Source organism: Chanodichthys erythropterus, chromosome 19, assembly GCF_024489055.1.
Source record: "Chanodichthys erythropterus isolate Z2021 chromosome 19, ASM2448905v1, whole genome shotgun sequence".
Taxonomy (NCBI): domain Eukaryota; kingdom Metazoa; phylum Chordata; class Actinopteri; order Cypriniformes; family Xenocyprididae; genus Chanodichthys; species Chanodichthys erythropterus.
Window position 1 is genome coordinate 31,184,389 of NC_090239.1, and position 13,730 is coordinate 31,198,118.

A 13,730-nucleotide genomic window follows, 5' to 3' on the forward strand; every position below is an offset into this window, starting at 1 on the left:
CCCTTAAATTGATGTACTTGATAAAGTGGTCAAGGTGAGAATAAAAGAAGATCTTACAAGCTCTTACATTGTTTCTGGAAACATTGAAATAAATTGCATAATAACAAAACAACAAATGTTGGTTTAAAACACCCCATTTCATGAAGAGTATTAACAAATTATTCAGTGTAACCAATACAGAGATTCAATTGAATAAATGTCCAAAAACATTGTTACAAGCCAAATGGACAAAATACAAAGAAACAAATGAAATATGCTTCAGAATTGTTTCAAATGCATTTATGATAATATACCTTTTGTGCTTAGGTAGAATGAGAAATACTAACATTTTAATATTTAATTTGGTGAGACAAATAACTAAGTGATTTATTAAATCCAAAGTAAAAAAAACAACAACAACAACTGGATGAAATTCACAGTTATAGTGCAGTCTAGACTTAAAGACTTAAAAACAAAAACATTATATGCAAACATTTTGTGAGACATATGTAGATGTAGATTTGACTTTGTGTGAAGATCAAATCTATGTGGCTGCATTTAGCTGTGGCTATGTGTAAATTCAATCATGCTCCAAACAAAGGTGAGGGAGTTTTACAATTGTGATGCAAATTTGGTCCTGTTATAACAGGGAGCCAGCATGAGAATGTGAGCATGAGGTTTGATCCGGCTCAAAAACCTTCAACACCAATGTTTTTGTTAGAGAGCATGATAAAGTGCAAAGTTCAGAGTTACTGAATCCTGTTGTGAGGAAAGCATTTTCATGGTTAATGCAACTGTGAATCACATTGTAGCCACATGGCAATTCTATGCTCCTGTACATGGTTTTACTCTAGCTATATGGAAAATAGCTGAGTTTTCCATTTAGGAGGCAAATAAATTCAACATAGTGCACGTGCAACTTGAAATTGCTACACAATTTCAGTACTACACTTATTATTCCAATTAACACAAGATACATGGCCTAGAATGAATAACATCTACAACCTTAACCTAAGTGTTTAATCCAACACTTACAGTAAAGCAACCATGTGTTTTAAAGAATAAACTCAGCTAGTCTATGTGTACATATAGTATCACAAACAACTTTAATGTGTTCTATGCGCACAATGTGTTTAGCACAATTATAGATTTGAAAATACAAAAGGGATGATCGCTATTGGGCTGCTAATCCACTAGCAAGTGAAGTTAAAAGTTGGAGGCCTTGCATGAACAATGCAGTTAACTCACTTAGAGTTTTTCCTGCAAATGAGCACTGATATTTGCTCTTAGAATGTGGTTTCCTATTTTTCTGAAAATAAGGAGGAGGTCTACCCCTACCCAGTGACCAGCATTTGTCCTCTGTATGGCCTATTTTCTGACAGGAACTGCAAAACCTGTTCTCTTTGCCACCGGGTTGTTTGCTGTGTTCTCCTGGAGTTTGAGGATTTCCATGACTCTCAAATGCTTGAACACCATGCGTTCTGGTACATGACTCTGCGCTATTACGGTGCTGCATCACCTTAAGAACTGAAATAGGCAAACTTTCTTGAGCAGTGGCCTCTGAACAAAACATTCCAGATTCATTAGAGCAATTCACCTCATCTAAGAAGTGAACATGCTTTTTAGCCCCATCGCTGTTAGGCGTTTTGGAAAACTTTTGAGCATTTAGCTTAGCCTTGAGATCTGCAATGGTCTCTTTGTGTTTTTTACACTTTTCAGTCAGAGCTAACTGCTCAGCTAGTAAATTATCCAGCTGTGACTGAAGATCCTGAATCTTTGCCTCACACTTTTGTACCTCTGCATTTTTAGAATGCACTTCTTTACATTTAGCGTCTATACTTGAAAATAGAAATGTTGTTAACTCATGTAGCCGTTTATAACGCATGTAGTTTAAAGCCTCAATTATTTCACCATGTTTTGATTTCTTATGATGTTTACCAATTATGTCCCAATATGCAAGAATGTCATCATCTGAATTGAGATTTTTTGGTATGTATTTCCCATTAAAGATAGGCTCAACTTTTTTGCTCCATAAAGCAAATAATACGTCACTCTTTTCAGAAATTTTCCCTTCCATCCCTGAGGAGATCTGAATATCATACCATTAAACAATTAAAACAGACTTACCCATTCCTTGGGGAGATGGTCAGCTTTAATCCATTCACAAATTCAACTGTGAAAAAATGTCCTCATTCTGATGACCGATCAAAGTAGATTTCAGAAAACTCACTGCAAGGGATCCCGGGTTTTCGGCACCATCTGTAAGGGTGGAACTCCTACAGCGGTTCAGACTGTAAGGTTTGCCGAGCGACTAAAGAAACTTTATCAGTAAGATGTTAGAAAACTGTACATTTCTTGTCTATTACCACCCACTGCAACTTATACCAACGACGGAAATAAGCGCAGTTATAATAGCAAAATATGTGGGAGAGCGTTGCTATAGTGTGACAATATTGTATTGCAATAGGGAGCACATTAATGTTACTAAATCAGAACTAGTTAGCACATCAATTGTAATTGAAAGGGTTTAATGACAATATCTGATTATGGTTACACTTAAAATAATTACAAAATAGATGTATGAGATGATAAAATCATATACCATTAATCGTACACAACATGTATGAAAAAAGTTACCTGAGAGAGAGAAAGAGAAATAGAGAGAGAGAGAGAGAGAGAGAGAGAGGGCAAGGGAGTGCCCGAGATCCAAGGAAGAAGAGCATAGAAAAAAAACCAGAGCAACAGTTAAAATCCTCTTTTATCCCTTCCTTGACCATGTGACTGAAACTCAAATGTGAGACATTCAAACTGACCAATGAGAAGATTAAAACTTTCCCCCACTGTACTAAAGGTGTGACCATTTGTAGACCCCCGATGTACAAACATCTTGGCCTACAGACCTTGATCACTATCACCTTTGTGCCTCCCAAATGGCCCGTGGCAAGAGAGAGGGGTGTGAAACAGTAAAGCAAATGTCTTTGTTCATTTTAAAATATCTTTGGATATTTTCAATTCTTACAACATCAAGGCAAATCTCATTGGCTAATGACACCACAAGTATGTGCATATTCCCAAGAACTTTCCTGAACTGAGATATGAAAGGCAGAAAAATAGTCCATTTTATTTTATTTATTCAGAATACACTGATGGCCATCAAAGGTGAACTGAATTGCTCTAACTGCAACTCATGTCATCTACCAGGCTGTTTTGTCTCGTAATGCTTACATTCAGAAAGAGCAACAAGAATAACTGTTTAATAAAATGACAGAGTGGCAAAATCAGGCCAGTTATCATCTAGGCCTAAGTCAAGTTCTATCTAATGACATGTCATTCAGTACAGTTCAATTCAATTCAACTCAGCTCTGTCAAAGCTTCTCTGCTCCTTTCCTGCCTCTACTCTAATGCATTTTTCATTCTCTTCACAATATACTGTATTCTTGTTTGAGAGTCTGGACACAAATATTGTGAAGTTCATGGACAAGTCATAGAAGAAGTTAGGAATTGCTGAAGACAAAAATATCCGTGCCCATGGCTGGTCATACATCACATGCGTTTTCATACTGGTTCGAGTTGATTTGTGCTGATTAGTGGCTGTTTGGTGCTGGTCTGACTGATGGACCAGCATAGCCATGTTTTTCAACAGGACAAAATGCTAGATAAGAAGTGTGGTGCATAAACCAGCATCCCATGCAGCCAACAAGCATCCAAAACACATCATATACTATTGATTCTTCAATAGGGATAAAGCGTAAATAGTAATCATATGTGTCAGTAATTTGCGACCGTCATCTATTATAATAACAACATTTACATCACTAACATCACAAATTGTCTTATTCCAATCTAAACATGTTTGTTGGCCTTTTATTGCAGGGTCAGGGTCACATTGGTTTTCTCCCCCAAAATGTTTCTGTCCTGAACCTTTTAACCTCATTTTTCATCCTTCTCTTCTTTCTTCTCTTCTGTAATGTAAGACTTGCTCCTTAGATTCTCTTGTTTCCTCTCTTGTTCTCTCTGTTGAATCATGTAAACATCCTGTGTGGTTTCTCCTCACCCCCTGCATGCTTCCCTCTCATGTCTTGTTTCAACATTTATTCTGTCAATATCTGTCCATTCAGCTGCTATTAAGCTTTCATTGATTTTTGGCTCTCTCAGCTATACTTCTCTGCAAATCTCTGTTTTAGGTCTTTGTTGTCCTCATCTTTCACTGTCTGTCCGTCTCTCCTTATGTGTCCAGCCTACACTATCACTTGCGAAAATGTCATGACAGAACCCTGTTGTGTATTCATGAGCGGTACAGCTTGGGGTTTGTGACTCTTATCTAACCTCTCCTCCACCACTTTGCTCATTTTACCTTAGGTCACCTTCCCCACATTAAGAAAGGAAACTTTATGGGACTGCAAGGATAAAATCAGTTTTCTTTTAATCCTGGATAAATAACGGTCTTGGTTTGTTTTTTCTGGCAGGGGAAGACTTTGGTCACTGGTGCATGAAAGCTGAGCTAATGTCTTCCTTTCTCTCGTTCTCTCTCTCTTTCTCAGCCTTCAGTATTTGCCTGGCATTTCAGCTGCTTTTGTAGTCTAGAATGTCTTATTTCCCCCTCCCTTCAACAAACAGTACCTTCTTTAGGAGACTCCCACTCGTTATGTGATACTAAGAGGTACTTAGAGATCGATTTCATTTTTAATCTGCGTAAGTGGACAGTGGCGGGTCCGCTACCATTTGTCAACTACAAACCCAGTGACTTTTATTCTTTCTGGATGTGTTGTTTGAGAATTGAGAATTATGAGTACACTCAAAAAAATAATAATTTTGCTTCTTGTTCAATTTACTTAAAGAAAACAAATTAATTCAACAAATTAATTGTTCATCCAGATTACTTTTTACATTTACATTACATTAAAAATAGAGAAAGCATGCTTGCATTGTGTGTAATCACTGTACATAATTTGGGGTGGGGGGTGCTGTAGCGAGAACCGGTGATTAGAAAACCAGTGATTTTTTTTTTTCTTTCTTTTTTTTTTTTTTTTTTTTTTCTTGATGGTACTGGTGGAAACTGCAGTCTTGTGTGGATTTATAAATCATTTTTCTTATACAGTAGTTAAGGTTGGAAAAAGCCAACCAAGGCAGCTGCATGCCTTCTAGAGCATGTTGCCCTGAAGATTTGTAAGAGGATAGCTGCTTCTTATATGCTGCTGATATATTAATGAGCTAAGGTGGGAAACTATTTTTAGAAGGCTGGACAAAATAAATAAAAAAGTGTGAATTACAAGGCAAGTTGTTGTTCATCGTTACTTGCACTTTGACAAAATGAGCTGCGTCTTAAGTGAAACTATTATTATGGATTACTGACCACAACGCTGATGAGATTAAATATCCAAAATGGCAACCACAGTTCAAATAGCAGGCAGTGTTCCTTGCCCGCTCTCTCTTGTACTGTACATCATTTGGGCTGCTGTCTTTTCCATCTGCAATATTTAGTACAACCAGTGTTTGTGGTAAGGCCAACGAAGTAAACAACAAATTTTCAAATTAAGATTTATTTGGGAAGTTTATGAAACACAGATATAACTTTGGCTCAGGATAAAGAAGCATACTGCACTTTGCAAGTCTGATATGCTCAAAACTCAAATGTAAAAAAAAAGAGATATCCATAAAACTGCCTTTTCCATTGGATTATTACATAGTGAAGAGCCATGCTTTTGCACTTTAAAGAAGTTAATGTAAAACGTGTGTAAAACATGTTTAAAGCTGCAGTAAAAAAATAAAATAAAAAATGGAATATTTTCTCTATCTGTCTGTAACTTTGCACATTTTGGTTTTCCGATATTGTGTTTGCTGACATTTCTATGGCAGGGTTATGGATAAAGGTTGAATATAACAGCTAACAGCATCAAGCAAGGCAAGGCTGGTTTTCTGTGGCCGGTTACATAAACTGCTAAGACTAGTCTTAGTTATTTATCTTTTTTTTCTTCAAGACTGTTCATAACATGTTCAAGTCAGTTACATAAAAACATAGATTAATCTAATTTGACACCAAAAAGTTTAACTGATTGCCAAATTTGACTGATTGCCACTTGACTAAACTGCTAGTTTGTCATAGTACTTAAGAGTCTTAATAATTATAAGATAATAAACACTTAGCAAGATAATTAACACTTTCAAGTACCCAGAAAGGTTCTAAAGACATATTTAAAACAGTTCATGTGACTACAATGGTTCAACCTTAATGTTATAAAGTGACGATAATACTTTTTGTGCAACAACAACAATTTTTTTTTTTTTTTTCATCTATATTTACTTTATTCAACAATATCTAGTGATGGGTGATTTCAAAACACTGCTTCATGAAACTTCGAAGCTTTACAAATCTTTTGTTTTGAATCAGTGGTTCAGAGCATGTATCAAACTGCCAATGTCATGTGATTTCAGTAAATCTGATTTCAGTACATTAAATTTTTTCAGTAAATTAAATTTCAGTAAAACTGATTCGAAACAAAAGACTCGTAAAGCTTTGAAGCTTCATGAAGCAGTGTTTTGAAATCACCCATCACTAGATATTGTTGAATAAAGTTGTGTTTTTTGCGCACAAAAAGTATTCTCATCGCTTCGTAACATTAAGGTTGAACCACTGTAGTCACGTGAGGCACGTGTTTTAAATTAGAACCTTTCTGGGAATTTGAAAGTGTTAATTATCTTACTTTCAAAAGAGGCCTCATTGTGCCATCAGATTTTATCAATAATATCTTAATTTGTGTTCCGAAGATAAACTAAGGTCTTACGGGTGTGGAACGACATGAGGGTGAGTAATTTATGCCAGAATTTTAATTTTTGGGTGAAATAACCCTTTAACATAATAACTATGTTTATGCAACTATCTGATCTGTCTGGCCAAGCTGACAAGTACTCAAACTCCCTATGACCAGGCTTGTAGATAACTTAATACCAGCAAACAAGCTTTTATATATATATATATATATATATATATATATATATATATATATATATATATATATATATATATATATATATATATATATATATGGGGCATTATATATATCTATGGGGCATATCTACCAGGGGCATTGTTTTAGTACTGTAAATTAATAAGAAATTTCATATTTCTTAGGTGATCCCCTTGAAAACTTCAGATGAATGAAAAATGCACCAATTCTGAAACCATGGCAGTCCATTCTCACAGTTCATTGCTTTTTTAATCACAATGTGCACTGTATGATGTCCATCATACTCTGGGACGAGCTAAATAAGTTGTCATGTCACAATGCCAGAGAAGGGACAGACAATTGTCTGCCTCTCTAAAACTCTTTATTTAGATGGGCCTCTCTTTCTAGTTAATTTTATATAATATATAAGGTTAGGTTTATAATTTATATATAGGGTTAACTTATAAAAGGTATTTACATTTGGTCACTTCATATGCTTTATGTGAGCAAAGGGCAGCCCCGCAATCCATGTGTGAGGGAGCAATTATGAATGAGACACGTAGATAGAGAAAATGTGAGAAGTGAAACACAAATTGCACATTCAAAAGAAAATTTCTCACAGGGCATTAGAATATCCATATAAGTAGAACACCATTTCACTGATGTGGCTAAGAGCAGATGGAACTCAAGAATATAGGGTCAAAAAAATGTAAACGGCAAATTTCTTGTTAACTCAGCTTTGCGATTCATATTAGATTTTTAAAAAATAAAGAAAAGCCATCTGGCAACAGTATTATAAATTTTATGTAACTGTTCTACTGTTCTATTTGAAGTTTCTAGACCTGAAACATCTTGTTCATATGCCTTGTCATCTTTTGTCAGTCCTGGATTACATTAATACCTGTGGCAGAGCTGTGAATCAGGCCAGCAGGGATTCAATCAACCAACACTTTTGAGGAAGTTCCACTTTTCCCCTTATCAACATGAGTGGATTTTCTTTGAAGGTTTTTTAATTGTGTGAGCATTGCTTAGCGTGTGTAGAAAAAAGGTTATAAAGCCTGTGGGTAAATAATAGCAGCAGAAACCCATTGCTTTGAGCAATGAGCAAACTATTTACCACAAGTAAATTAAAATTGAAAGGTAAAGGCATCAATCTGCTTTTTAATCCGCTTATTACCTCTGAGCGGTATGGGTTTGTGATCCTTGCATATATGGTTCTGTGTATTTGTGCCTGTGTATACTACTCATACTAAAAGGTAGGCTATAAGAGATATAATTAATTGTGTTAATCAGGGGCATCGTATGCTATGTACAAATCCTTAAATCATAAGAGACTGGTGAGGCATTGCTGCAATAGGAGACAAAAAAAAAATGGAAATTTAGTATTTAGTAATAGACTGTACATGCAGTTAAACAATAGCATGGCTTCATTAATGGGTATTCGTGATGTCAATACCGTGGTACCCTCTGGCCCTCTTCGGTCATTTTTTACCAAAAATTTTATATTTTGAAATGTTAAAAATTGTAGCTTCATTGGAATGAGATGACACTTGGTGACTTTTGTCGCATTAGCAATATGAACAATCAAGTACAAAAAAAATCAAGTACATGATTCAGACATGTTAAAGGGTAAAAAAAAAAAGTCACACTTACCTTCTTTGCTGTCAAAAATGACCGACATAGAAAAATAATAGGAAATACGAAAAAGTACAAAAACTCTGAGAATCTTTTGTTGGTACAAATTACAAATCAGCCACTGTTCAGAAAAAAAGTGCACAGCAATGAAGGGGCAACACTACTAAATGCCAAGAGTGCAAAATAGACGTTTTATTGAATTTTGATGTTATGTGTAACAAAATTCAAACAAAAAGATTTGACTGTAGTAAAATTAATGCAAAAACCAACACTTCAAATCAACATTTCAAACCAAAAAATCTAAACCTTGACAAAAAGTAGTCTTTGAGAATGTCTAATAATCCAAATCCAAAACTTAATAAAAATAAGTATTTGTGTCTAAAAATTTATAAACCACTTCAAACTATATAGGAATCTAGTGGTTACACCATGGCATTACATTAAGTTTTTCTTTTTTTTACCCCCACCAGATGGAAAAAAAGAATTTTAAATGCCTCTATTTTAACATGGAATACTGCTTTAATTGAAAAATAATTAAAAAATATATTAGAAAAAATTGTGTATTATTTTCAATTTTCAATTTCAATCGTAAAATACCCTCAAAATTGTATATAATAATCAAAAAAATATTATTGAACTAAAATATATTACATTGGTTTTTCTAAAAAAGAAAAAAGTTACATTTCAAGGCTTCGGTCACTTTTGACCGTAAAGAAGGCAAGTCTGACTCCTAAACGAAGAGGGCCAGAGGGTTAAAAAGTATTAAATAGAACTGGGTAATATATATATATATATATATATATATATATATATATATATATATATATATATATATATATATATATATATAAAGATATCTGCATTATATATTCTTTTGGCAACGTTTGAAATATATCTCAATATTTATGCATTTGCTCTGAAATGGTTTAGGGGTCATTTGTTTCAGTTAGATGAATCATTTTCCACCAAATGTTTTAATCAGTAAACATCTTAACATTCTCATACTTCAAAAACATTGCACACATGAAGTACACTGACATTCCAAGAAGTCTGAAACATTAAAGAAAATATATTCTCTATTAACTGGTTATGGTATTCTTCAATCTTCTAGGCTTGCAAGCTGTTGGAGATTTTGATGTTGGATACAGCCTCCTGGATGCTCTCAGCACAGGTCGTACTCTAAAGGGATTATGCTCGCCGTCCCACAATGCTGCTACCCTCAGGTTGGCTACTTCGGCACTCTGTGGTCATGTGGTTGCTGTTTCACAGCTTGGTGCTGATGACACTGTGTTTCCACCACGCTGCAACTTCCTGCTCCAAACGTTGTTACTGTTCAGACAGCGAGGGCTCATTTGGTGGCAAGACCATGCGCTGCAGCAACCTGCATCTTACTGAGATCCCTCAGGACATTCCCAATGACACACGACGTCTCTACCTGGACTACAACCTCCTGACCAGCATCCCTGCCAATGCTTTTCATGATCTTCCACTGCTAGCTGAACTAGATCTTTCCCATAATGAACTGGCTTTGCTTGAACCTGGAGCCTTTAGAGGCTTGGCAGCCTCACTACAGTTTCTGGATCTCTCGTCCAACCAGCTCACGATGCTGGACCCAGATGCCTTTGAAGGTGTTAGAGCAAGATCAAATCTCACAGGAAACCCCTGGCACTGTGACTGCAGGCTGCAGACAGCCCTTCCACGCCTGGACCTAGAGCCCGTGTCTTTGACTGGCATTATCTGTCAGACGTCTGAACCCTCAGACTCTGGAGCCCAAGGTGTGCCTTTCCTGCTGGCCAAAGACCTGGACCTGTGTGTGGTGCTCAAAAAGACCACGGACGTGGCCATGTTGGTGACCATGTTTGGATGGTTCACCATGGTCATCTCCTACCTGGTCTACTATGTGAGACACAATCAGGAAGATGCCAGGCGCCACCTGGAATATCTCAAGTCTCTGCCCAGCAGGCAGGGCAAGTCTGAGGAGTCTTCCACCATCAGCACTGTGGTATAGCACCAGGCCAAGTGCTCATGACATGTGGAGGAAGCTTCTCAGGCTGCCAAAAGGCAATGGGCACACTTGGCAATGGGCTACATGTCTCCAAAGTTTAAAATTGATTAAATCCTTGGAAAAACAAAGATAACACCACAAGTTACCACTCAGGATTGATCTGTACCCTCCCAAAGAATCAGAAAGAACTTTTGACATAGGATGCTTCATGGCCAGTGGAGTGCAATGTCCACAATAGGGAAATGTGTAACATATCATGCTTAGACAGAAACCATCCACAGACACGCGGATGGACAGAGATGACTAGAGACAGAAGTAGGGAAATCACAGAGGCCATCTAATCCAATTCCGATGAATAATTGATTCAGAAATGGCCGGGCTTGAGGCTCATCTTGACTAAGAGGTTTTTCTACTCTGCACGCTTTTAAAGGAGGCGTTTGTCTGTTTTTTTTTTTGTTTTGTTTTTTTTCTTTTTTTGTGGTTGTTTTTTCAGTCAGATCTCCATTTGACATGCAACACACGGAGCGTAAAGCACTCATCCTACTGGGTATTTACAAAAAGTACTGTTGTTGTCCCTGCAGGCAGCATCAAAATTTTACAGAGCAACACATTCTTGCATGCATCAACGATTTTTCAGGTGTCTCAGTAAACATAGTATACAAACTGTGCAAAAGTAAAAAGCACTGTAGATTGCTTTGATACTCAGTGGTTAGGTTTTTAGGGAAGCACAGAAAAGCTACTTTCTTTAAGAATCCTGCAGCGTTAATGACATGACTTAAAAGAAATAAACAGGTTGGCTTGTTATTTTCATGATCAGTCAGTGTAAGATAAATCACTATTATAGTCTTTTCAAGGGAAAACACCCTGTGGCATTTTTTTTTTTTTTTTTTTAATCTGATTTAAAATGTTTAAAAACTTTCATGTTTAAAGATAATGAGACAATGTTGACAACCACATAGTGTGTTTGCACTGTTAGAGTGGATTCTTGGTATGTCACTACCAATACTGTGTGATTCTTCAGTTTCTTATGTGGAGTGCCAGCAAGACTAATTCAGAATGTCTGCCAAGATAAACCATGAGTTAAAATCCACCTGAATGTTCTGCCTGCTTGATTTAATGTCTTCAAAGCTTTATAAGTCATATCCATAAATTAAGAAAATAGCATTTTGTTAATCCTTTACTAAAGACAGTGAGGGGTATGTCATGAAATTCCTCAGAAAAGTCCCAAACCTAATGAGCTGCCTACCGAAACATTTTAGGTATCATACGTGCTCCTGACAAGAAAGCTGTAATTGTGCTGGCATCTGGCTATATGTAGACAATAGATAACAAGGCAGCTCACTAGGTTATAACAGTAGTCATCTCAGGTCTGGATGTGGTTGTAAATTAGTCCATAAGCACTAGGTTTATATGAAGAAAGAAAAGAAACAAAGAAATGTTACACTTTACAATAAGGTTCTATACATTAATATTAGTTAATGCATTATTTATCAAGAATAAACAGTGATCAATATTTTTACAGCATTTATTACTCTATGTTAGTGTTAATTCATAAATATACATAGTTCATTGTTATGTAAAGTTAAACATCTATTAGTGTATGTAAAATTCATCAAGATTAATACATGCTCTATAAGCACTTTTCATTTTTTTTCATCATGTTTTCAGCTATGTTAGCTAACTGCTTATATACAACCTTATTGTAAAGTGTTAGTGAAATAAATGATTTTCTGGTCATGCATATGTTAGATATTTTGTTTCAGAGCAAGCAACAGAAAAAGATGCATTATGTGGCAGAAAAGATATTTGATTTTTCCTGTTTGCTTGAAAGTGTTATCTGTAGTGCCAACATGGCATTGTTTTTTGATAGCAGAGTGCATTCAATCCATTGATCCTAACATAGTTCAAGAAATGTCATGCTGAAAATGATGGTAAACTCTGAGAGGTAAACTTTATTTTCATTTATAATACTGCTTTACTTTTTACTTTAAATATGGATTGTGTACTTTCAGCTTCACCAAACAAACAAAAAATAAATAAATACAAAGAAATAACAACCACAATAAATTAGACAATGGCTATTGATCCAACATAGAGTTGTGTCAAAACACATTCCTGACTATCTTCACAAACATGCATTCACATAAAAACATAATGGCCTGCATCAGTGTAGGAAGCTGTAAAAGTTGCCCCGGTATAGAATTACCCATGAAAAATATGATGGTAGTCTCAGAATGTACATGCTACAGCATAATTATAATTTGCGATATTACAATACATTTAGCAAATTTTCAAGGAAAATTCCAAATTTTATACAAGTTGAGCTCAATCGACAGCACTTGTGGCATAATGGACACTTACATTGTAAGTAAATAGGACCATTCCATAAATATGAATATATATACTGTTTCAATAGTAGTAATAAAAACATGATTTCAGTGAAAAAAATTGCTTACTAACCATTTCTGTGATTTACATCCAATTTTACAACTTTGTTGCCTTAACAATTCCTAAAACTCTTAAACAACAGTAAAATGACAAGAACAAATTTACAGCTCAAATAATTCAAACACCCTTATGTTGTTCCAAACCTGTATGGAGGTCATATTATGGAAGTCAATGGTGCCCCAAAACTGTTTGATTTCAAACATTCTTCAATATATCTTCCTTTGTGTTCAGCAGAACAAAGAAATTCATACAGGTTTAAGTAAATGATAACATAATTTAAATTTTTGGTGAACTATCCCTTTAATGTAAGTGCTTTAATAAAACTTTAATCTTTACATTATTATTATTGTGGCGGTAATCAATATTGTGCCATTAATACTGTTGCATGGGCTTAACTTTTATTGAACCCTGAATATTCCTTTAAAGGTGCAATGTGTCAATTTAAGCGGCATCTAGTGGTGAGGTTGCGAACTGCAACTAATGGTGCACACCCCTCGCACCCCTCCTTTTCAGAGAAGCTACGGTGGCCGTCTGGCCGACACAAGACAAAGATGTCGTCTGAGACAGCAGAGAGTAGCCTGTGTGAAGCAATGAGGTTTCTTCTTACTTCCAACAAAGAACGGTCTCTGCTTCTAATATACCAGATGACTACTACTACTACTACTACTACTTTGTGCGTATTCAACTTAGTGACAATGCAAGCTGCATCTAAAAACACA

At 35.7% G+C, this 13,730-nt stretch overlaps 1 protein-coding gene across 1 annotated transcript; it reads left to right on the forward strand.

Moving 5' to 3' along the window:
• The first annotated feature begins 9,765 nt into the window (after positions 1 to 9,765).
• On the forward strand, positions 9,766 to 10,566 carry lrrc3ca (leucine rich repeat containing 3Ca). The gene has a single exon (XM_067370004.1). The coding sequence runs from the start codon at positions 9,766 to 9,768 to the stop codon at positions 10,564 to 10,566; it is 801 nt and encodes a 266-aa protein (XP_067226105.1).
• The last annotated feature ends 3,164 nt before the right edge of the window (positions 10,567 to 13,730 follow it).